This window comes from Chiloscyllium plagiosum, unplaced genomic scaffold, assembly GCF_037043375.1.
Source record: "Chiloscyllium plagiosum isolate Xiang-an unplaced genomic scaffold, Cpla_swu_hap1 HiC_scaffold_27, whole genome shotgun sequence".
NCBI classification, from domain to species: Eukaryota; Metazoa; Chordata; class Chondrichthyes; order Orectolobiformes; family Hemiscylliidae; genus Chiloscyllium; species Chiloscyllium plagiosum.
Window position 1 is genome coordinate 73,889,969 of NW_028270165.1, and position 23,677 is coordinate 73,913,645.

General features: G+C 60.1%; 1 protein-coding gene across 1 annotated transcript in view; it reads right to left on the reverse strand.

Moving 5' to 3' along the window:
- The window catches only part of LOC122546944 (GMP reductase 2-like), an 89,278-nt gene that overhangs the window by 59,601 nt on the left and 6,000 nt on the right, over positions 1–23,677 (reverse strand). The window contains exons 3-5 of the mRNA XM_087974885.1: positions 20,217–20,300; positions 18,968–19,141; positions 18,050–18,131 (exon numbers count right to left, since the gene is read on the reverse strand). Coding sequence (XP_087831011.1) covers positions 18,050–18,131; positions 18,968–19,141; positions 20,217–20,300 — 340 coding nt within the window. The remainder of the gene's footprint in view (positions 1–18,049; positions 18,132–18,967; positions 19,142–20,216; positions 20,301–23,677) is intronic.

Consider the following 23,677-nt stretch of genomic DNA (forward strand, 5'->3'; position numbering starts at 1 on the left):
TCTCTCTCACACACACACACTGTCCCTCTCTCTCACACACACTGTCCCTCTCTCTCACACACACTGTCCCTCTCTCTCACACACACTGTCCCTCTCTCTCACACACACACTGTCCCTCTCTCTCACACACACACACACTGTCCCTCTCTCTCACACACACTGTCCCTCTCTCTCACACACACACACTGTCCCTCTCTCTCACACACACACTGTCCCTCTCTCTCACACACACACACTGTCCCTCTCTCTCACACACACAGACACACACACACACTGCCCCCCCCTCACACACACACAGTCCCACCCCTCTCTCTCTCACACACACACACAGACACACACACAGTCAGGGGGTGACTGTGGGAGCACAGAGTTTATATCAGAGTCCAGAATCCCAGGCTAATATTCCTAGGACATGGGTTTGAATTCCATCGCAGATGACGATGAAATTTGAATTCAATAAAAATCTGGTCTAATTATGATTTGGAGATGCCGGTGTTGGACTGGGGTGTACAAAGTTAAAAATCCCACAACACCAGGTTATAGTCCAACAGGTTTAATTGGAAACACTAGCTTTCAGAGCGCTGCTCCTTCATCAGCAGAACTCCGAAAGCTAGTGCTTCCAATTAAACCTGTTGGACTATAACCTGGTGTTGTGGGATTTTTAACTTGGTCTAATCATAGTCATAGAGACAGCATAGAGACATACCCTTCGGCCCAACCCGACCATGCCGTCCCAGATATCCCAACCCGATCTAGTCCCACCTGCCAGCATCCGGCCCATATCCCTCCAAACCCTTCCTATTCATATACCCATCCAGATGCCTCTTAAATGCTGTCGTTGTACCAGCCTCCACCACTTCCTCTGGCAGTTCATTCCATACCCACACCACCCTCTGTGTGAGAATGTTGCGCCGTAGGTCTCTTTTATATCTTTCCCCTCTCACCCTAAACCTCTCGTTCTGGATTCCCCCACCTCAGGGAAAAGACTTTGTCTATTTATCCTATTCATGCCCCTCACGATTTTGTAAACCTCTATAAGGTCACCCCTCAGCCTCCGACGCTCCAGGGAAAACAGCCCCAGCCTGTTCGGCCTCTCCCTGCTGCTCAAACCCTCCAACCCTGGCAACATCCTGGTAAATCTTTTCTGAACCCTTTCAAGTTTCACAACATGGGAAGGAGAGCGGACCTGCACGCAATATCCCAACAGTGGCCCTAACCAATGTCCTGTCCAGCCGCAACATGACCTCCCAACTCCTGTCATGACCACATGAACCACCATTTTCATGAATGTCCTCCCATGAAGGAAATCTGCCATCCTTACGTGACCAGGCCTATATACTGATCCAAACCCACAGCCAGGGCACTGCAGCTCCAACAACACTCACTTGACTGGTATTCCAATCCCCTGCTTCAAACTCCCACTCCCTCCTCAACCGACGTGCAGAAGGTACCATTTACGGGATGCACTGCGGCAACTCACCAAATCCCCTTGCAGAGCCCTCTTCCCAAACCCACCCTATCCACTGCCCAAGGCTATTGGACACAGAAGAACACCACCAGCTCCTGCCAAGGTCCCCTCCGGGTCACCCTGACTTGGAAATCTATCGGCTGACCCTTCCGCGTCGCTGGGTCAAAATCCTGATAGCTCCCTCCCTCCCATCTGTGGGCCCTCCTACACCCGGACACTGCAGTGTTCAAGATGGCAGCTCCCCGCTCCCTCCCATCTGTGAGCCCTCCTACACCCGGACACTGCAGTGTTCAAGATGGCAGCTCCCCGCTCCCTCCCATCTGTGAGCCCTCCTACACCCGGACACTGCAGTGTTCAAGATGGCAGCTCCCCGCTCCCTCCCATCTGTGAGCCCTCCTACACCCCCGGACACTGCAGTGTTCAAGATGGCAGCTCCCCGCTCCCTCCCATCTGTGAGACCTCCTACACCCGGACACTGCAGTGTTCAAGATGGCAGCTCCCCGCTCCCTCCCATCTGTGAGCCCTCCTACACCCGGACACTGCAGTGTTCAAGATGGCAGCTCCCCACTCCCTCCCATCTGTGAGTCCTCCTACACCCCCGGACACTGCAGTGTTCAAGATGGCAGCTCCCCGCTCCCTCCCTCCCATCTGTGGGCCCTCCTACACCCGGACACTGCAGTGTTCAAGATGGCAGCTCCCCGCTCCCTCCCATCTGTGAGCCCTCCTACACCCGGACACTGCAGTGTTCAAGATGGCAGCTCCCCGCTCCCTCCCATCTGTGGGCCCTCCTACACACCCGGACACTGCAGTGTTCAAGATGGCAGCTCCCCGCTCCCTCCCATCTGTGAACCCTCCTACACCCTGACACTGCAGTGTTCAAGATGGCAGCTCCCCGCTCCCTACCATCTGTGAGCCCTCCTACACCCCCGGACACTGCAGTGTTCAAGATGGCAGCTCCCCGCTCCCTCCCATCTGTGAGCCCTCCTGCCCCCCGGACACTGCAGTGTTCAAGATGGCAGCTCCCCGCTCCCTCCCATCTGTGAGCCCTCCTACACCCGGACACTGCAGTGTTCAAGATGGCAGCTCCCCGCTCCCTCCCATCTGTGAGCCCTCCTACACCCGGACACTGCAGTGTTCAAGATGGCAGCTCCCCGCTCCCTCCCATCTGTGAGCCCTCCTACACCCGGACACTGCAGTGTTCAAGATGGCAGCTCCCCGCTCCCTCCCATCTGTGGGCCCTCCTACACACCCGGACACTGCAGTGTTCAAGATGGCAGCTCCCCGCTCCCTCCCATCTGTGGGCCCTCCTGCACCCCCGGACACTGCAGTGTTCAAGATGGCAGCTCCCCGCTCCCTCCCATCTGTGAGCCCTCCTACACCCGGACACTGCAGTGTTCAAGATGGCAGCTCCCCGCTCCCTCCCATCTGTGAGCCCTCCTACACCCCCGGACACTGCAGTGTTCAAGATGGCAGCTCCCCGCTCCCTCCCATCTGTGAGCCCTCCTACACCCCCGGACACTGCAGTGTTCAAGATGGCAGCTCCCCGCTCCCTCCCATCTGTGAGCCCTCCTACACCCGGACACTGCAGTGTTCAAGATGGCAGCTCCCCGCTCCCTCCCATCTGTGAGCCCTCCTACACCCGGACACTGCAGTGTTCAAGATGGCAGCTCCCCGCTCCCTCCCATCTGTGAGCCCTCCTACACCCGGACACTGCAGTGTTCAAGATGGCAGCTCCCCGCTCCCTCCCATCTGTGAGCCCTCCTACACCCGGACACTGCAGTGTTCAAGATGGCAGCTCCCCGCTCCCTCCCATCTGTGGGCCCTCCTACACCCGGACACTGCAGTGTTCAAGATGGCAGCTCCCCACTCCCTCCCATCTGTGAGACCTCCTACACCCGGACACTGCAGTGTTCAAGATGGCAGCTCCCCGCTCCCTCCCATCTGTGGGCCCTCCTACACCCGGACACTGCAGTGTTCAAGATGGCAGCTCCCCGCTCCCTCCCATCTGTGAGCCCTCCTACACCCCCGGACACTGCAGTGTTCAAGATGGCAGCTCCCCGCTCCCTCCCATCTGTGAGCCCTCCTACACCCCCGGACACTGCAGTGTTCAAGATGGCAGCTCCCCGCTCCCTCCCATCTGTGAGCCCTCCTGCCCCCCGGACACTGCAGTGTTCAAGATGGCAGCTCCCCGCTCCCTCCCATCTGTGAGCCCTCCTACACCCGGACACTGCAGTGTTCAAGATGGCAGCTCCCCGCTCCCTCCCATCTGTGAGCCCTCCTACACCCGGACACTGCAGTGTTCAAGATGGCAGCTCCCCGCTCCCTCCCATCTGTGAGCCCTCCTACACCCCCGGACACTGCAGTGTTCAAGATGGCAGCTCCCCGCTCCCTCCCATCTGTGGGCCCTCCTACACCCGGACACTGCAGTGTTCAAGATGGCAGCTCCCCGCTCCCTCCCATCTGTGAGCCCTCCTACACCCCCGGACACTGCAGTGTTCAAGATGGCAGCTCCCCGCTCCCTCCCATCTGTGAGCCCTCCTACACCCGGACACTGCAGTGTTCAAGATGGCAGCTCCCCGCTCCCTCCCATCTGTGAGCCCTCCTGCCCCCCTGACACTGCAGTGTTCAAGATGGCAGCTCCCCGCTCCCTCCCATCTGTGAGCCCTCCTACACCCGGACACTGCAGTGTTCAAGATGGCAGCTCCCCGCTCCCTCCCATCTGTGGGCCCTCCTACACCCGGACACTGCAGTGATCAAGATGGCAGCTCCCCGCTCCCTCCCATCTGTGAGCCCACCTACACCCCCGGACACTGCAGTGTTCAAGATGGCAGCTCCCCGCTCCCTCCCATCTGTGAGCCCTCCTACACCCCCGGACACTGCAGTGTTCAAGATGGCAGCTCCCCGCTCCCACCCATCTGTGAACCCTCCTACACCCGGACACTGCAGTGTTCAAGATGGCAGCTCCCCGCTCCCTCCCATCTGTGGGCCCTCCTACACCCCCGGACACTGCAGTGTTCAAGATGGCAGCTCCCCGCTCCCTCCCATCTGTGAGCCCTCCTACACCCGGACACTGCAGTGTTCAAGATGGCAGCTCCCCGCTCCCTCCCATCTGTGAGTCCTCCTACACCCGGACACTGCAGTGTTCAAGATGGCAGCTCCCCGCTCCCTCCCATCTGTGAGCCCTCCTACACCCGGACACTGCAGTGTTCAAGATGGCAGCTCCCCGCTCCCTCCCATCTGTGAGCCCTCCTACACCCGGACACTGCAGTGTTCAAGATGGCAGCTCCCCGCTCCCTCCCATCTGTGAGCCCTCCTACACCCGGACACTGCAGTGTTCAAGATGGCAGCTCCCCGCTCCCTCCCATCTGTGAGCCCTCCTACACCCGGACACTGCAGTGTTCAAGATGGCAGCTCCCCGCTCCCTCCCATCTGTGGGCCCTCCTACACCCGGACACTGCAGTGTTCAAGATGGCAGCTCCCCGCTCCCTCCCATCTGTGAGCCCTCCTACACCCCCGGACACTGCAGTGTTCAAGATGGCAGCTCCCCGCTCCCTCCCATCTGTGAGCCCTCCTACACCCGGACACTGCAGTGTACAAGATGGCAGCTCCCCGCTCCCTCCCATCTGTGAGCCCTCCTACACCCGGACACTGCAGTGTTCAAGATGGCAGCTCCCCGCTCCCTCCCATCTGTGAGCCCTCCTACACCCGGACACTGCAGTGTTCAAGATGGCAGCTCCCCGCTCCCTCCCATCTGTGAGCCCTCCTACACCCGGACACTGCAGTGTTCAAGATGGCAGCTCCCCGCTCCCTCCCATCTGTGGGCCCTCCTACACCCCCGGACACTGCAGTGTTCAAGATGGCAGCTCCCCGCTCCCTCCCATCTGTGAGCCCTCCTACACCCGGACACTGCAGTGTTCAAGATGGCAGCTCCCCGCTCCCTCCCATCTGTGAGCCCTCCTACACCCGGACACTGCAGTGTTCAAGATGGCAGCTCCCCACTCCCTCCCATCTGTGAGCCCTCCTACACCCGGACACTGCAGTGTTCAAGATGGCAGCTCCCCGCTCCCTCCCATCTGTGGGCCCTCCTACACCCGGACACTGCAGTGTTCAAGATGGCAGCTCCCCGCTCCCTCCCATCTGTGAGCCCTCCTACACCCTGACACTGCAGTGTTCAAGATGGCAGCTCCCCGCTCCCTCCCATCTGTGGGCCCTCCTACACCCGGACACTGCAGTGTTCAAGATGGCAGCTCCCCGCTCCCTCCCATCTGTGAGCCCACCTACACCCCCGGACACTGCAGTGTTCAAGATGGCAGCTCCCCGCTCCCTCCCATCTGTGAGCCCTCCTACACCCGGACACTGCAGTGTTCAAGATGGCAGCTCCCCACTCCCTCCCATCTGTGAGCCCTCCTACACCCGGACACTGCAGTGTTCAAGATGGCAGCTCCCCGCTCCCTCCCATCTGTGGGCCCTCCTACACCCGGACACTGCAGTGTTCAAGATGGCAGCTCCCCGCTCCCTCCCATCTGTGGGCCCTCCTACACCCGGACACTGCAGTGTTCAAGATGGCAGCTCCCCGCTCCCTCCCATCCGTGAGCCCTCCTACACCCGGACACTGCAGTGTTCAAGATGGCAGCTCCCCGCTCCCTCCCATCTGTGAGCCCTCCTACACCCGGACACTGCAGTGTTCAAGATGGCAGCTCCCCGCTCCCTCCCATCTGTGGGCCCTCCTACACCCGGACACTGCAGTGTTCAAGATGGCAGCTCCCCGCTCCCTCCCATCTGTGAGCCCTCCTACACCCGGACACTGCAGTGTTCAAGATGGCAGCTCCCCACTCCCTCCCATCTGTGAGCCCTCCTACACCCGGACACTGCAGTGTTCAAGATGGCAGCTCCCCGCTCCCTCCCATCTGTGAGCCCTCCTACACACCCGGACACTGCAGTGTTCAAGATGGCAGCTCCCCGCTCCCTCCCATCTGTGAGCCCTCCTACACCCGGACACTGCAGTGTTCAAGATGGCAGCTCCCCGCTCCCTCCCATCTGTGAGCCCTCCTACACCCCCGGACACTGCAGTGTTCAAGATGGCAGCTCCCCGCTCCCTCCCATCTGTGAGCCCTCCTACACCCGGACACTGCAGTGTTCAAGATGGCAGCTCCCCGCTCCCTCCCATCTGTGAGCCCTCCTACACCCGGACACTGCAGTGTTCAAGATGGCAGCTCCCCACTCCCTCCCATCTGTGAGCCCTCCTACACCCCCGGACACTGCAGTGTTCAAGATGGCAGCTCCCCGCTCCCTCCCATCTGTGGGCCCTCCTACACCCGGACACTGCAGTGTTCAAGATGGCAGCTCCCCGCTCCCTCCCATCTGTGGGCCCTCCTACACCCGGACACTGCAGTGTTCAAGATGGCAGCTCCCCGCTCCCTCCCATCTGTGAGCCCTCCTACACCCCCGGACACTGCAGTGTTCAAGATGGCAGCTCCCCGCTCCCTCCCATCTGTGAGCCCTCCTACACCCGGACACTGCAGTGTTCAAGATGGCAGCTCCCCGCTCCCTCCCATCTGTGAGCCCTCCTACACCCGGACACTGCAGTGTTCAAGATGGCAGCTCCCCGCTCCCTCCCATCTGTGAGCCCTCCTACACCCGGACACTGCAGTGTTCAAGATGGCAGCTCCCCGCTCCCTCCCATCTGTGGGCCCTCCTACACCCGGACACTGCAGTGTTCAAGATGGCAGCTCCCCGCTCCCTCCCATCTGTGGGCCCTCCTACACACCCGGACACTGCAGTGTTCAAGATGGCAGCTCCCCGCTCCCTCCCATCTGTGGGCCCTCCTACACCCCCCGGACACTGCAGTGTTCAAGATGGCAGCTCCCCGCTCCCTCCCATCTGTGGGCCCTCCTACACCCGGACACTGCAGTGTTCAAGATGGCAGCTCCCCGCTCCCTCCCATCTGTGGGCCCTCCTACACCCGGACACTGCAGTGTTCAAGATGGCAGCTCCCCGCTCCCTCCCATCTGTGAGCCCTCCTACACCCGGACACTGCAGTGTTCAAGATGGCAGCTCCCCGCTCCCTCCCATCTGTGAGCCCTCCTACACCCAGACACTGCAGTGTTCAAGATGGCAGCTCCCCGCTCCCTCCCATCTGTGAACCCTCCTACACCCGGACACTGCAGTGTTCAAGATGGCAGCTCCCCGCTCCCTCCCATCTGTGAGCCCTCCTACACCCCCGGACACTGCAGTGTTCAAGATGGCAGCTCCCCGCTCCCTCCCATCTGTGGGCCCTCCTACACCCGGACACTGCAGTGTTCAAGATGGCAGCTCCCCGCTCCCTCCCATCTGTGGGCCCTCCTACACCCGGACACTGCAGTGTTCAAGATGGCAGCTCCCCGCTCCCTCCCATCTGTGAGCCCTCCTACACCCAGACACTGCAGTGTTCAAGATGGCAGCTCCCCGCTCCCTCCCATCTGTGAGCCCTCCTACACCCCCGGACACTGCAGTGTTCAAGATGGCAGCTCCCCGCTCCCTCCCATCTGTGAGTCCTCCTACACCCGGACACTGCAGTGTTCAAGATGGCAGCTCCCCGCTCCCTCCCATCTGTGAGCCCTCCTGCCTCCCAGACACTGCAGTGTTCAAGATGGCAGCTCCCCGCTCCCTCCCATCTGTGAGCCCTCCTGCCCCCCGGACACTGCAGTGTTCAAGATGGCAGCTCCCCGCTCCCTCCCATCTGTGAGCCCTCCTACACCCGGACACTGCAGTGTTCAAGATGGCAGCTCCCCGCTCCCTCCCATCTGTGAACCCTCCTACACCCGGACACTGCAGTGTTCAAGATGGCAGCTCCCCGCTCCCTCCCATCTGTGAGTCCTCCTACACCCGGACACTGCAGTGTTCAAGATGGCAGCTCCCCGCTCCCTCCCATCTGTGAGCCCTCCTACACCCGGGACACTGCAGTGTTCAAGATGGCAGCTCCCCGCTCCCTCCCATCTGTGAGCCCTCCTTCACCCCCGGACACTGCAGTGTTCAAGATGGCAGCTCCCCGCTCCCTCCCATCTGTGAGCCCTCCTACACCCGGACACTGCAGTGTTCAAGATGGCAGCTCCCCGCTCCCTCCCATCTGTGGGCCCTCCTACACCCGGACACTGCAGTGTTCAAGATGGCAGCTCCCCGCTCCCTCCCATCTGTGAGCCCTCCTACACCCGGACACTGCAGTGTTCAAGATGGCAGCTCCCCGCTCCCTCCCATCTGTGAGCCCTCCTACACCCGGACACTGCAGTGTTCAAGATGGCAGCTCCCCGCTCCCTCCCATCTGTGAGCCCTCCTACACCCGGACACTGCAGTGTTCAAGATGGCAGCTCCCCGCTCCCTCCCATCTGTGAGCCCTCCTACACCCGGACACTGCAGTGTTCAAGACGGCAGCTCCCCGCTCCCTCCCATCTGTGAGCCCTCCTACACCCAGACACTGCAGTGTTCAAGATGGCAGCTCCCCTCTCCCTCCCATCTGTGAGCCCTCCTACACCCGGACACTGCAGTGTTCAAGATGGCAGCTCCCCGCTCTCTCCCATCTGTGAGCCCTCCTACACCCGGACACTGCAGTGTTCAAGATGGCAGCTCCCCGCTCCCTCCCATCTGTGGGCCCTCCTACACCCGGACACTGCAGTGTTCAAGATGGCAGCTCCCCGCTCTCTCCCATCTGTGAGCCCTCCTACACCCGGACACTGCAGTGTTCAAGATGGCAGCTCCCCGCTCCCTCCCATCTGTGGGCCCTCCTACACCCGGACACTGCAGTGTTCAAGATGGCAGCTCCCCGCTCCCTCCCATCTGTGGGCCCTCCTACACCCGGACACTGCAGTGTTCAAGATGGCAGCTCCCCGCTCCCTCCCATCTGTGAGCCCTCCTACACCCGGACACTGCAGTGTTCAAGGTGGCAGCTCCCCGCTCCCTCCCATCTGTGGGCCCTCCGACACCCGGACACTGCAGTGTTCAAGATGGCAGCTCCCCGCTCCCTCCCATCTGTGAGCCCTCCTACACCCGGACACTGCAGTGTTCAAGGTGGCAGCTCCCCGCTCCCTCCCATCTGTGAGCCCTCCTGCCCCCTGGACACTGCAGTGTTCAAGATGGCAGCTCCCCGCTCCCTCCCATCTGTGAGCCCTCCTACACCCCCGGACACTGCAGTGTTCAAGATGGCAGCTCCCCGCTCCCTCCCATCTGTGAGCCCTCCTACACCCCCGGACACTGCAGTGTTCAAGATGGCAGCTCCCCGCTCCCTCCCATCTGTGAGCCCTCCTACACCCGGACACTGCAGTGTTCAAGATGGCAGCTCCCCGCTCCCTCCCATCTGTGAGCCCTCCTACACACCCGGACACTGCAGTGTTCAAGATGGCAGCTCCCCTCTCCCTCCCATCTGTGAGCCCTCCTACACCCGGACACTGCAGTGTTCAAGATGGCAGCTCCCCGCTCCCTCCCATCTGTGAGCCCTCCTACACCCGGACACTGCAGTGTTCAAGATGGCAGCTCCCCGCTCCCTCCCATCTGTGAGCCCTCCTACACCCGGACACTGCAGTGTTCAAGATGGCAGCTCCCCGCTCCCTCCCATCTGTGAGTCCTCCTACACCCGGGACACTGCAGTGTTCAAGATGGCAGCTCCCCGCTCCCTCCCATCTGTGAGCACTCCTACACCCCCGGACACTGCAGTGTTCAAGATGGCAGCTCCCCGCTCCCTCCCATCTGTGAGCCCTCCTACACCCGGACACTGCAGTGTTCAAGATGGCAGCTCCCCGCTCCCTCCCATCTGTGAGCACTCCTACACCCGGACACTGCAGTGTTCAAGATGGCAGCTCCCCGCTCCCTCCCATCTGTGAGCCCTCCTACACCCCCGGACACTGCAGTGTTCAAGATGGCAGCTCCCCGCTCCCTCCCATCTGTGGGCCCTCCTACACCCGGACACTGCAGTGTTCAAGATGGCAGCTCCCCGCTCCCTCCCATCTGTGGGCCCTCCTACACCCCCGGACACTGCAGTGTTCAAGATGGCAGCTCCCCGCTCCCTCCCATCTGTGAGCCCTCCTACACCCGGACACTGCAGTGTTCAAGATGGCAGCTCCCCGCTCCCTCCCATCTGTGAGCCCTCCTACACCCGGACACTGCAGTGTTCAAGATGGCAGCTCCCCGCTCCCTCCCATCTGTGAGCCCTCCTGCCCCCCCGGACACTGCAGTGTTCAAGATGGCAGCTCCCCGCTCCCTCCCATCTGTGAGCCCTCCTACACCCGGACACTGCAGTGTTCAAGATGGCAGCTCCCCGCTCCCTCCCATCTGTGAGCCCTCCTACACCCGGACACTGCAGTGTTCAAGATGGCAGCTCCCCGCTCCCTCCCATCTGTGGGCCCTCCTACACCCGGACACTGCAGTGTTCAAGATGGCAGCTCCCCGCTCCCTCCCATCTGTGAGCACTCCTACACCCGGACACTGCAGTGTTCAAGATGGCAGCTCCCCGCTCCCTCCCATCTGTGGGCCCTCCTACACCCAGACACTGCAGTGTTCAAGATGGCAGCTCCCCGCTCCCTCCCATCTGTGAGCCCTCCTACACCCGGACACTGCAGTGTTCAAGATGGCAGCTCCCCGCTCCCTCCCATCTGTGAGCCCTCCTACACCCGGACACTGCAGTGTTCAAGATGGCAGCTCCCCGCTCCCTCCCATCTGTGAGCCCTCCTACACCCCCGGACACTGCAGTGTTCAAGATGGCAGCTCCCCGCTCCCTCTCATCTGTGAGCCCTCCTACACCCGGACACTGCAGTGTTCAAGATGGCAGCTCCCCGCTCCCTCCCATCTGTGAGCCCTCCTACACCCCCGGACACTGCAGTGTTCAAGATGGCAGCTCCCCGCTCCCTCCCATCTGTGAGCCCTCCTACACCCCCGGACACTGCAGTGTTCAAGATGGCAGCTCCCCGCTCCCTCCCATCTGTGGGCCCTCCTACACCCGGACACTGCAGTGTTCAAGATGGCAGCTCCCCGCTCCCTCCCATCTGTGAGCCCTCCTACACCCGGACACTGCAGTGTTCAAGATGGCAGCTCCCCGCTCCCTCCCATCTGTGAGCCCTCCTACACCCCCGGACACTGCAGTGTTCAAGATGGCAGCTCCCCGCTCCCTCCCATCTGTGAGCCCTCCTGCCCCCCGGACACTGCAGTGTTCAAGATGGCAGCTCCCCGCTCCCTCCCATCTGTGAGCCCTCCTGCCCCCCGGACACTGCAGTGTTCAAGATGGCAGCTCCCCGCTCCCTCCCATCTGTGAGCCCTCCTACACCCCCGGACACTGCAGTGTTCAAGATGGCAGCTCCCCGCTCCCTCCCATCTGTGAACCCTCCTACACCCGGACACTGCAGTGTTCAAGATGGCAGCTCCCCGCTCCCTCCCATCTGTGAGCCCTCCTACACCCCCGGACACTGCAGTGTTCAAGATGGCAGCTCCCCGCTCTCTCCCATCTGTGAGCCCTCCTACACCCGGACACTGCAGTGTTCAAGATGGCAGCTCCCCGCTCCCTCCCATCTGTGGGCCCTCCTACACCCGGACACTGCAGTGTTCAAGATGGCAGCTCCCCGCTCCCTCCCATCTGTGGGCCCTCCTACACCCGGACACTGCAGTGTTCAAGATGGCAGCTCCCCGCTCCCTCCCATCTGTGGGCCCTCCTACACCCGGACACTGCAGTGTTCAAGATGGCAGCTCCCCGCTCCCTCCCATCTGTGAGCCCTCCTACACCCGGACACTGCAGTGTTCAAGATGGCAGCTCCCCGCTCCCTCCCATCTGTGAGCACTCCTACACCCCCCGGACACTGCAGTGTTCAAGATGGCAGCTCCCCGCTCCCTCCCATCTGTGGGCACTCCAACACCCGGACACTGCAGTGTTCAAGATGGCAGCTCCCCGCTCCCTCCCATCTGTGAGCCCTCCTGCCCCCCGGACACTGCAGTGTTCAAGATGGCAGCTCCCCGCTCCCTCCCATCTGTGAACCCTCCTACACCCGGACACTGCAGTGTTCAAGATGGCAGCTCCCCGCTCCCTCCCATCTGTGAGCCCTCCTACACCCCCGGACACTGCAGTGTTCAAGATGGCAGCTCCCCGCTCCCTCCCATCTGTGAGCCCTCCTACACCCGGACACTGCAGTGTTCAAGATGGCAGCTCCCCGCTCCCTCCCATCTGTGGGCCCTCCTACACCCCCGGACACTGCAGTGTTCAAGATGGCAGCTCCCCGCTCCCTCCCATCTGTGAGCCCTCCTACACCCCCGGACACTGCAGTGTTCAAGATGGCAGCTCCCCGCTCCCTCCCATCTGTGGGCCCTCCTACACCCCCGGACACTGCAGTGTTCAAGATGGCAGCTCCCCGCTCCCTCCCATCTGTGAGCCCTCCTACACCCCCTGACACTGCAGTGTTCAAGATGGCAGCTCCCCGCTCCCTCCCATCTGTGGGCCCTCCTACACCCCCGGACACTGCAGTGTTCAAGATGGCAGCTCCCCGCTCCCTCCCATCTGTGGGCCCTCCTACACCCGGACACTGCAGTGTTCAAGATGGCAGCTCCCCGCTCCCTCCCATCTGTGAGCCCTCCTACACCCGGACACTGCAGTGTTCAAGATGGCAGCTCCCCGCTCCCTCCCATCTGTGAGCCCTCCTACACCCCCGGACACTGCAGTGTTCAAGATGGCAGCTCCCCGCTCCCTCCCATCTGTGAGCCCTCCTACACCCGGACACTGCAGTGTTCAAGATGGCAGCTCCCCGCTCCCTCCCATCTGTGGGCCCTCCTACACCCGGACACTGCAGTGTTCAAGATGGCAGCTCCCCGCTCCCTCCCATCTGTGGGCCCTCCTACACCCGGACACTGCAGTGTTCAAGATGGCAGCTCCCCGCTCCCTCCCATCTGTGAGCCCTCCTACACCCGGACACTGCAGTGTTCAAGATGGCAGCTCCCCGCTCCCTCCCATCTGTGAGTCCTCCTACACCCGGACACTGCAGTGTTCAAGATGGCAGCTCCCCGCTCCCTCCCATCTGTGAGCCCTCCTACACCCGGACACTGCAGTGTTCAAGATGGCAGCTCCCCGCTCCCTCCCATCTGTGAACCCTCCTACACCCGGACACTGCAGTGTTCAAGATGGCAGCTCCCCGCTCCCTCCCATCTGTGGGCCCTCCTACACCCGGACACTGCAGTGTTCAAGATGGCAGCTCCCCGCTCCCTCCCATCTGTGAGCCCTCCTACACCCCCCGGACACTGCAGTGTTCAAGATGGCAGCTCCCCGCTCCCTCCCATCTGTGAGCCCTCCTACACCCCCGGACACTGCAGTGTTCAAGATGGCAGCTCCCCGCTCCCTCCCATCTGTGGGCCCTCCTACACCCCCGGACACTGCAGTGTTCAAGATGGCAGCTCCCCGCTCCCTCCCATCTGTGGGCCCTCCTACACCCCCGGACACTGCAGTGTTCAAGATGGCAGCTCCCTGCTCCCTCCCATCTGTGAGCCCTCCTACACCCGGACACTGCAGTGTTCAAGATGGCAGCTCCCCGCTCCCTCCCATCTGTGGGCCCTCCTACACCCGGACACTGCAGTGTTCAAGATGGCAGCTCCCCGCTCCCTCCCATCTGTGGGCCCTCCTACACCCGGACACTGCAGTGTTCAAGATGGCAGCTCCCCGCTCCCTCCCATCTGTGAACCCTCCTACACCCGGACACTGCAGTGTTCAAGATGGCAGCTCCCCGCTCCCTCCCATCTGTGAGCCCTCCTACACCCCCGGACACTGCAGTGTTCAAGATGGCAGCTCCCCGCTCTCTCCCATCTGTGAGCCCTCCTACACCCCCGGACACTGCAGTGTTCAAGATGGCAGCTCCCCGCTCCCTCCCATCTGTGAGCCCTCCTACACCCCCGGACACTGCAGTGTTCAAGATGGCAGCTCCCCGCTCTCTCCCATCTGTGAGCCCTCCTACACCCGGACACTGCAGTGTTCAAGATGGCAGCTCCCCGCTCTCTCCCATCTGTGAGCCCTCCTACACCCCCGGACACTGCAGTGTTCAAGATGGCAGCTCCCCGCTCCCTCCCATCTGTGAGCCCTCCTACACCCGGACACTGCAGTGTTCAAGATGGCAGCTCCCCGCTCCCTCCCATCTGTGAGCCCTCCTACACCCGGACACTGCAGTGTTCAAGATGGCAGCTCCCCGCTCCCTCCCATCTGTGGGCCCTCCTACACCCGGACACTGCAGTGTTCAAGATGGCAGCTCCCCGCTCCCTCCCATCTGTGAGCCCTCCTACACCCGGACACTGCAGTGTTCAAGATGGCAGCTCCCCGCTCCCTCCCATCTGTGAGCCCTCCTACACCCGGACACTGCAGTGTTCAAGATGGCAGCTCCCCGCTCCCTCCCATCTGTGAGCCCTCCTTCACCCGGACACTGCAGTGTTCAAGATGGCAGCTCCCCGCTCCCTCCCATCTGTGAGCCCTCCTACACCCGGACACTGCAGTGTTCAAGATGGCAGCTCCCCGCTCCCTCCCATCTGTGGGCCCTCCTACACCCGGACACTGCAGTGTTCAAGATGGCAGCTCCCCGCTCCCTCCCATCTGTGAGCCCTCCTACACCCCCGGACACTGCAGTGTTCAAGATGGCAGCTCCCCGCTCCCTCCCATCTGTGGGCCCTCCTACACCCCCGGACACTGCAGTGTTCAAGATGGCAGCTCCCCGCTCCCTCCCATCTGTGAGCCCTCCTACACCCGGACACTGCAGTGTTCAAGATGGCAGCTCCCCGCTCCCTCCCATCTGTGGGCCCTCCTACACCCGGACACTGCAGTGTTCAAGATGGCAGCTCCCCGCTCCCTCCCATCTGTGGGCCCTCCTACACCCGGACACTGCAGTGTTCAAGATGGCAGCTCCCCGCTCCCTCCCATCTGTGAGCCCTCCTACACCCCCGGACACTGCAGTGTTCAAGATGGCAGCTCCCCGCTCCCTCCCATCTGTGAGCCCTCCTACACCCCCGGACACTGCAGTGTTCAAGATGGCAGCTCCCCGCTCCCTCCCATCTGTGGGCCCTCCTACACCCGGACACTGCAGTGTTCAAGATGGCAGCTCCCCGCTCCCTCCCATCTGTGAGCCCTCCTACACCCGGACACTGCAGTGTTCAAGATGGCATCTCCCCGCTCCCTCCCATCTGTGGGCCCTCCTACACCCGGACACTGCAGTGTTCAAGATGGCAGCTCCCCGCTCCCTCCCATCTGTGAGCCCTCCTACACCCCCGGACACTGCAGTGTTCAAGATGGCAGCTCCCCGCTCCCTCCCATCTGTGGGCCCTCCTACACCCGGACACTGCAGTGTTCAAGATGGCAGCTCCCCGCTCCCTCCCATCTGTGGGCCCTCCTACACCCGGACACTGCAGTGTTCAAGATGGCAGCTCCCCGCTCCCTCCCATCTGTGAGCCCTCCTACACCCCCGGACACTGCAGTGTTCAAGATGGCAGCTCCCCGCTCCCTCCCATCTGTGAGCCCTCCTACACCCGGACACTGCAGTGTTCAAGATGGCAGCTCCCCGCTCCCTCCCATCTGTGAGCCCTCCTACACCCCCGGACACTGCAGTGTTCAAGATGGCAGCTCCCCGCTCCCTCCCATCTGTGAGCCCTCCTACACCCCCGGACACTGCAGTGTTCAAGATGGCAGCTCCCCGCTCCCTCCCATCTGTGAACCCTCCTACACCCGGACACTGCAGTGTTCAAGATGGCAGCTCCCCGCTCCCTCCCATCTGTGAGCCCTCCTACACCCCCGGACACTGCAGTGTTCAAGATGGCAGCTCCCCGCTCCCTCCCATCTGTGAGTCCTCCTACACCCGGACACTGCAGTGTTCAAGATGGCAGCTCCCCGCTCCCTCCCATCTGTGGGCCCTCCTACACCCGGACACTGCAGTGTTCAAGATGGCAGCTCCCCGCTCCCTCCCATCTGTGGGCCCTCCTACACCCGGACACTGCAGTGTTCAAGATGGCAGCTCCCCGCTCCCTCCCATCTGTGGGCCCTCCTACACCCGGACACTGCAGTGTTCAAGATGGCAGCTCCCCGCTCCCTCCCATCTGTGGGCCCTCCTACACCCCCGGACACTGCAGTGTTCAAGATGGCAGCTCCCCGCTCCCTCCCATCTGTGGGCCCTCCTACACCCGGACACTGCAGTGTTCAAGATGGCAGCTCCCCGCTCCCTCCCATCTGTGAGCCCTCCTACACCCGGACACTGCAGTGTTCAAGATGGCAGCTCCCCGCTCCCTCCCATCTGTGAGCCCTCCTACACCCGGACACTGCAGTGTTCAAGATGGCAGCTCCCCGCTCCCTCCCATCTGTGGGCCCTCCTACACCCGGACACTGCAGTGTTCAAGATGGCAGCTCCCCGCTCCCTCCCATCTGTGAACCCTCCTACACCCGGACACTGCAGTGTTCAAGATGGCAGCTCCCCGCTCCCTCCCATCTGTGAGCCCTCCTGCCCCCGGACACTGCAGTGTTCAAGATGGCAGCTCCCCGCTCCCTCCCATCTGTGAGCCCTCCTACACCCCCGGACACTGCAGTGTTCAAGATGGCAGCTCCCCGCTCCCTCCCATCTGTGGGCCCTCCTACACCCGGACACTGCAGTGTTCAAGATGGCAGCTCCCCGCTCCCTCCCATCTGTGAGCCCTCCTGCCCCCGGACACTGCAGTGTTCAAGATGGCAGCTCCCCGCTCCCTCCCATCTGTGAGCCCTCCTACACCCCCCGGACACTGCAGTGTTCAAGATGGCAGCTCCCCGCTCCCTCCCATCTGTGAACCCTCCTGCCCCCGGACACTGCAGTGTTCAAGATGGCAGCTCCCCGCTCCCTCCCATCTGTGGGCCCTCCTACACCCGGACACTGCAGTGTTCAAGATGGCAGCTCCCCGCTCCCTCCCATCTGTGGGCCCTCCTACACCCCCGGACACTGCAGTGTTCAAGATGGCAGCTCCCCGCTCCCTCCCATCTGTGAGCCCTCCTACACCCGGACACTGCAGTGTTCAAGATGGCAGCTCCCCGCTCCCTCCCATCTGTGGGCCCTCCTACACCCGGACACTGCAGTGTTCAAGATGGCAGCTCCCCGCTCCCTCCCATCTGTGGGCCCTCCTGCCCCCGGACACTGCAGTGTTCAAGATGGCAGCTCCCCGCTCCCTCCCATCTGTGAGCCCTCCTACACCCCCGGACACTGCAGTGTTCAAGATGGCAGCTCCCCGCTCCCTCCCATCTGTGAGCCCTCCTACACCCGGACACTGCAGTGTTCAAGATGGCAGCTCCCCGCTCCCTCCCATCTGTGAGCCCTCCTGCCCCCCTGACACTGCAGTGTTCAAGGTGGTAGCTCACCACTGCCTCCTCCAGGTGGGACTGGGGATGTGCAACAAACACTGGACTGGTAAAGCAACAGCCACAACTCCTGAGCGATTTTTAAAAAGCTCCAAGATGATTGATAATGTTGTCGGGCAGGAACAAACAGGACCCGCGACCCCTCCTGCGCCAACCATGAAACGCATCTCCTGCTCGTACCTGGGCACATCCCTCCCAAGTTCGCAGGCGGTACACTCGAGCACGTTCTCGCTCGTAATTACCTGGTCCGATCCCAACCTTGACGATGTCGGCTCCGGCTAAGATGAGCTCCTCCACCATCTCACCCGTCACCACGTTTCCTGCCTGGGGAGAGGGAATCAGCAGGACAGATTACACATCGGGATTTACCCTCAGCCTGGACTGGGGAGGAGACTGAAAAACTGCGGCAGGACGTGGGGGAGCAGCTGGTTAAGGAACGCTCATTCCGGGAGATCAGTAGGCTCGTCATGTGATCATGGACCCGCACAGGATCCCAGGTGGGGAGGGATGGATGAACAGCCAAGGTCCTTAACCCCCTCCCCCCCACTCCCCCGGGGTAGGGCAGTCCTAAATGAGACGGCATAGGTCAAGGGTGAGAGGGGAAAGATACAAAAGGAACCTAAGGGGCAACTTTTTCACCCAGAGGGTGGTACGTGTGTGGAATGAGCTGCCAGAGGAAGTGCTGGAGGCTGGTACAATGACAGCATTGTGGATAGGGACAGGAACAGGAAGGGTTTGGAGGGATACGGGCCAAGCGCTGACAAACGGGACGAGATCAGGTTAGGGGTATCTGGGTCGGCACAGACAGGTTGGGCCGAAGGGCCTGTTTCTTTCACTGAGGTGCTCTGTCCTGGCCCTCATCTGGGACGCCGTACACGATCTCCTGGCCGCCTGGTGGGCAGTGAGGTGTTTTTCCCCAGGGGAGAGTCATTCCTTGAACCGGCATCGCTCAGAAAACAAACCAGACAAACTCCACACCGTGGGGTGGCTGTCTGCGGGGTCCTACCAGGTGTAAATCGGTCGCCGATGCTGGATAAGGGGTGATGGGACCACTACAGATGCGCAAGAGCACCCGGTCGGCTGGGCATGAGGTGGGGGAGGGGGCTCGCCCAAAAGGCAGCACTGGCAGACGGTAACGCAGAGGTCCGCCCAGCTCTTACCATGATGGTGTGGTCCGGGAACTTCTTCCTGACGTCCTTCACGGACTGCACAAAGTGCTCCGAGTATCCGTTGGCAACGTCCAGGCAGATGTAGCGGACGTCGGGCACATGCTGCAGGATGGCTGTCAGCTTCTCGAAGTCGCTGGAGCTGGTGCCAGTGCTCACGGCCACATTCTGTGGATGGGGTTGCAGCCAGAGAGAGAGAGAGAGACAGAGAGAGACAGAGAGAGAGACAGAGAGAGAGAGACAGAGAGAGAGACAGACAGAAAGAGAGAGAGAGACAGACAGACAGAGAGAGAGAGAGACAGACAGAGAGAGAGACAGAGAGACAGACAGAGAGAGACAGACAAAGAGACAGACAGACAGAGAGAGAGAGAGACAGACAGAGAGAGAGAGAGACAGACAGAGAGAGACAGACAGAGAGAGAGAGAAACAGACACACACACACACACAGAGAGAGAGAGGAGACAGAGAGACAGAGAGAAATACAAAAAGAGAGACAGAGACAAAGAGGGAGAGAGAGACAGAGACAGACACCGAGAGACAGAGAGAGAGAGGCAGCAACAGACAGACACAAAGAGAGAGACAGATAGACAGAGAGAGGGAGGGACAGAGAGGGTGAAAGCGAGACAGAGTGAGACAGACAGAGAGTGAGACAGACAGAGAGTGAAAAAGAGACAGACACAGAGAGAGATAGAGACAGACACACAGAGGGACAGAGAGAGAGACAGAGAGTGTATAGAAATCTGTTTGGATCCTGTGCGCCTTGCCCAACCTGCCACTACCACTGCACCATGAGAGGGCCATCCCGCCCCACGATAAGCTCGCTTGACTATTTCTTCCGCCTTACGGCACAACTGTTACCAACTGCTGTGGCGTTACTCTGAGATCCCCATCACTCCTCTACCCTCCTCGGCCCCCCCCGGCAACCTGGACTCGCAGCCCCTCTCAGGAAATAAGTCAGCTTCTAAACAGGCCAGCTCCTGTTGCTGTCACAGACCTGTGTGCGGCAACTGATCCGTTGTCCCCATTTTCCCATCGGGTCCCCGTCTGCATCCAAATCCATCGTCCGATGCCCCCCTTGAGCGTCTCTCCTGCGCAGAGTTCTCACCCCGCCCCCTCCCACAGTCTTCCCAAAGCCCGAGCCTGCCCTCAAAACCGACAGCACCCTCCCAGCAATCCCAAGGGTGGTTCTGAACTCCGAAACCACCCTTGCCGCCCCCGAGTTTACCCCCTCACTCCTCCTCACCTGCAGGCAGTCGGGGTTATTGACGGCAAACTCCTTCCATTCCTCCAAGGTACAGTGCTTGTGGATGGTGGTGAAAAGTGAGAACTGCGCGGGGAAGACAAACAGCAGAGGTGACGTGGACAGTGGGTCGGTGCTAGGAACAGGAGAGCAGAAAACCCTGCATCCTTCCCATTACGTGGCGACCAGAAATGAAGGCAATACTCTCAGCGTGGCCTAAACAAAGTCTTATAAGGCTGCAACATGATTAGATTAGATTAGATTAGATTCCCTTACGGTGCAGAAACAGGCCCTTCGGCCCAACAAGTCCCACACCAACCCTACGAAGAGTAACCCCCCCCAGTCGCATTTCCCTCTGACTAATGCACCTAACAATTGTGGACAATTTAGCATGGCAAATCCACCCTGACCTGCACATCCCTGGGCACTATGGGTAATTTAGCACGGCCAATCCACCCTGACCTGCACATCCCTGGGCACTATGGGTAATTTAGCATGGCCAATCCACCCTAACCTGCACATCCCTGGGCACTATGGGTAATTTAGCACGGCAAATCCACCCTGACCTGCACATCCCTCGGCACTATGGGTAATTTAGCACGGCAAATCCACCCTAACCTGCACATCCCTGGGCACTATGGGTAATTTAGCACGGCAAATCCACCCTAACCTGCACATCCCTGGGCACTATGGGTAATTTAGCATGTCCAATCCACCCTAACCTACACATCCCTGGGCACTATGGGTAATTTAGCATGGCCAATCCACCCTGACCTGCACATCCCTGGGCACTATGGGTAATTTAGCACGGCAAATCCACCCTAACCTGCACGTCCCTGGGCACTATGGGTAATTTAGCACTGCCAATCCACCCTAACCTGCACATCCCTGGGCACTATGGGTAATTTAGCACGGCAAATCCACCCTAACCTGCACATCCCTGGGCACTATGGGTAATTTAGCACTGCCAATCCACCCTAACCTGCACATCCCTGGGCACTATGGGTAATTTAGCACGGCAAATCCACCCTAACCTGCACATCCCTGGGCACTATGGGTAATTTAGCACGGCCAATCCACCCTGACCTGCACATCCCTGGGCACTATGGGTAATTTAGCTTGGCCAATCCACCCTAACCTGCACATCCCTGGGCACTATGGGTAATTTAGCTTGGCAAATCCACCCTGACCTGCACATCCCTGGGCACTATGGGTAATTTAGCACGGCAAATCCACCCTGACCTGCACATCCCTGGGCACTATGGGTAATTTAGCACGGCCAATCCACCCTGACCTGCACATCCCTGGGCACTATGGGTAATTAAGCTTGGCCAATCCACCCTGACCTGCACATCCCTGGGCACTATGGGTAATTTAGCACGGCAAATCCACCCTAACCTGCACATCCCTGGGCACTATGGGTAATTTAGCACGGCCAATCCACCCTGACCTGCACATCCCTGGGCACTATGGGTAATTTAGCATGGCAAATCCACCCTGACCTGCACATCCCTGGGCACTATGGGTAATTTAGCACGGCAAATCCACCCTGACCTGCACATCCCTGGGCACTATGGGTAATTTAGCACGGCAAATCCACCCTGACCTGCACATCCCTGGGCACTATGGGTAATCTAGCTTGGCAAATCCACCCTGACCTGCACATCCCTGGGCACTATGGGTAATTTAGCACGGCCAATCCACCCTGACCTGCACATCCCTGGGCACTATGGGTAATTAAGCTTGGCCAATCCACCCTGACCTGCACATCCCTGGGCACTATGGGTAATTTAGCACGGCAATTCCACCCTGACCTGCACATCCCTGGGCACTATGGGTAATCTAGCTTGGCAAATCCACCCTGACCTGCACATCCCTGGGCACTATGGGTAATTTAGCCCCGCCTATCCACCCTGACCTGCACATCTTTGGACTGTGGAACGAAACCGGAGCACCCGGAGGAAACCCACGCACCACTTCACACTGGGTGGGGGGAGAGAATGTGCAAACTCCACACAGACAGTCGCCCGAGGCTGGAATCGAACCCGGGTCCCTGGCGCCACGAGGCAGCGGTGCTAACCGCTGAGCCGCCAACATGACATCCTGGCTCGTGTACTCCATTCCCCGACCGATAACAGCAAACATGCCGTGCCCATTCTTTAAAACCCAATCTATTTGCGTGGCCGCTTTCACATTCAGGATTCTGATGGTTACGAAGACTACGCATTTTTGACTGCTTGCCTCTGCTTCCAGGAAGAGCAGGAATTTATGGGGGTCATTTGGGAAAATATTGTTGCGTCTTTCAGAAGGAAGTGAAGGCGTCAAGGTGTGCGCAGCAAAGATTGATAGAAACGGTTGTGGTAAAAGGAGATTGATAATACTCAAGAGCTGGTTTTCAAAAGCAGGGGTCAGGACAGAGTCAACGGAGGGAAGCCATTTTCTGTGACAGGTGAAGGTCAAGGACGTGAAGCAAGATGGGAAATTTCCTGTCAAGATCTGGGAATGATGCCCAAGTGTGGTGTGGCAGATTCCGGGTCATGGCTTCCAAGTGGAAACTGGTTGGCTTTTTCAAAAAAAAAAGATGTGAGCATCACCCGGCATTTAACACCTGACTGGAATATTGCGTGCAACTCCGGTCTCCTTCCTGTCGGAAAGATGTTGTGAAACTTGAGAGGGCTTCAGAAAAGATTTACAAGGATGTTGGAGGGTTTGAGCTACAAGGAGAGGCTGGACAGGCTGGGGCTGTTTTCCCTGGAGCGTCGGAGGGCACTGAGGGACCTTGTTTATAAAATCATGAGGGGCATGGATAGGGGGTAAATAGGCAAGGTCTTTTCCCTGGGGTGGGGGAGCCCAGAACTAGAGGGGCATTTGTGAGAGGGGAAAGATATAAAAGAGACCTAAGGGGAAACTTGTTTCACCCAGAGGGTGGTACGTGTATGGAATGAGCTGCCAGAGGAAGTGGTGGGGGCTGGTACAATGACAGCATTGTGGATAGGGACAGGAATAGGAAGAGTTTGGAGGGATATGGGCCAGCTGCTGGCAGGTGGGACTAGATTGGGTTGGGATATCTGGTCGGCATGGACGGGTTGGGCCGAAGGGTCTGTTTCCGTGCTGTACATCTCTATGACTCTATCTCCACCTATCGCTTACTCCTCACCCATCCCTCCCCCGTCACCCTACATCCTGCACAAAAAAAACAACTCTTTCCTAGCTACCATCGGTTCTGAGGAAGCGTTCAGACCGAAGGTTGACTATCATTTCTCCCCACAGAGGCTGACAGACCTGCGGAGCCTTTCCCGCAAATCCTGTCCTTTTGTTTCTCACGTCCGGCAATGTCCGACCGTGATCCGGAATTCCGGCACCCGCAGTTCTGTCGGATTTTACCCCGCACGTCTTGGCCACCCCTGGGGCGTGGTGGGTCTGGAGTCCCATAGAGAGCAGACCAGCTGAGGGGACTGCCTTCC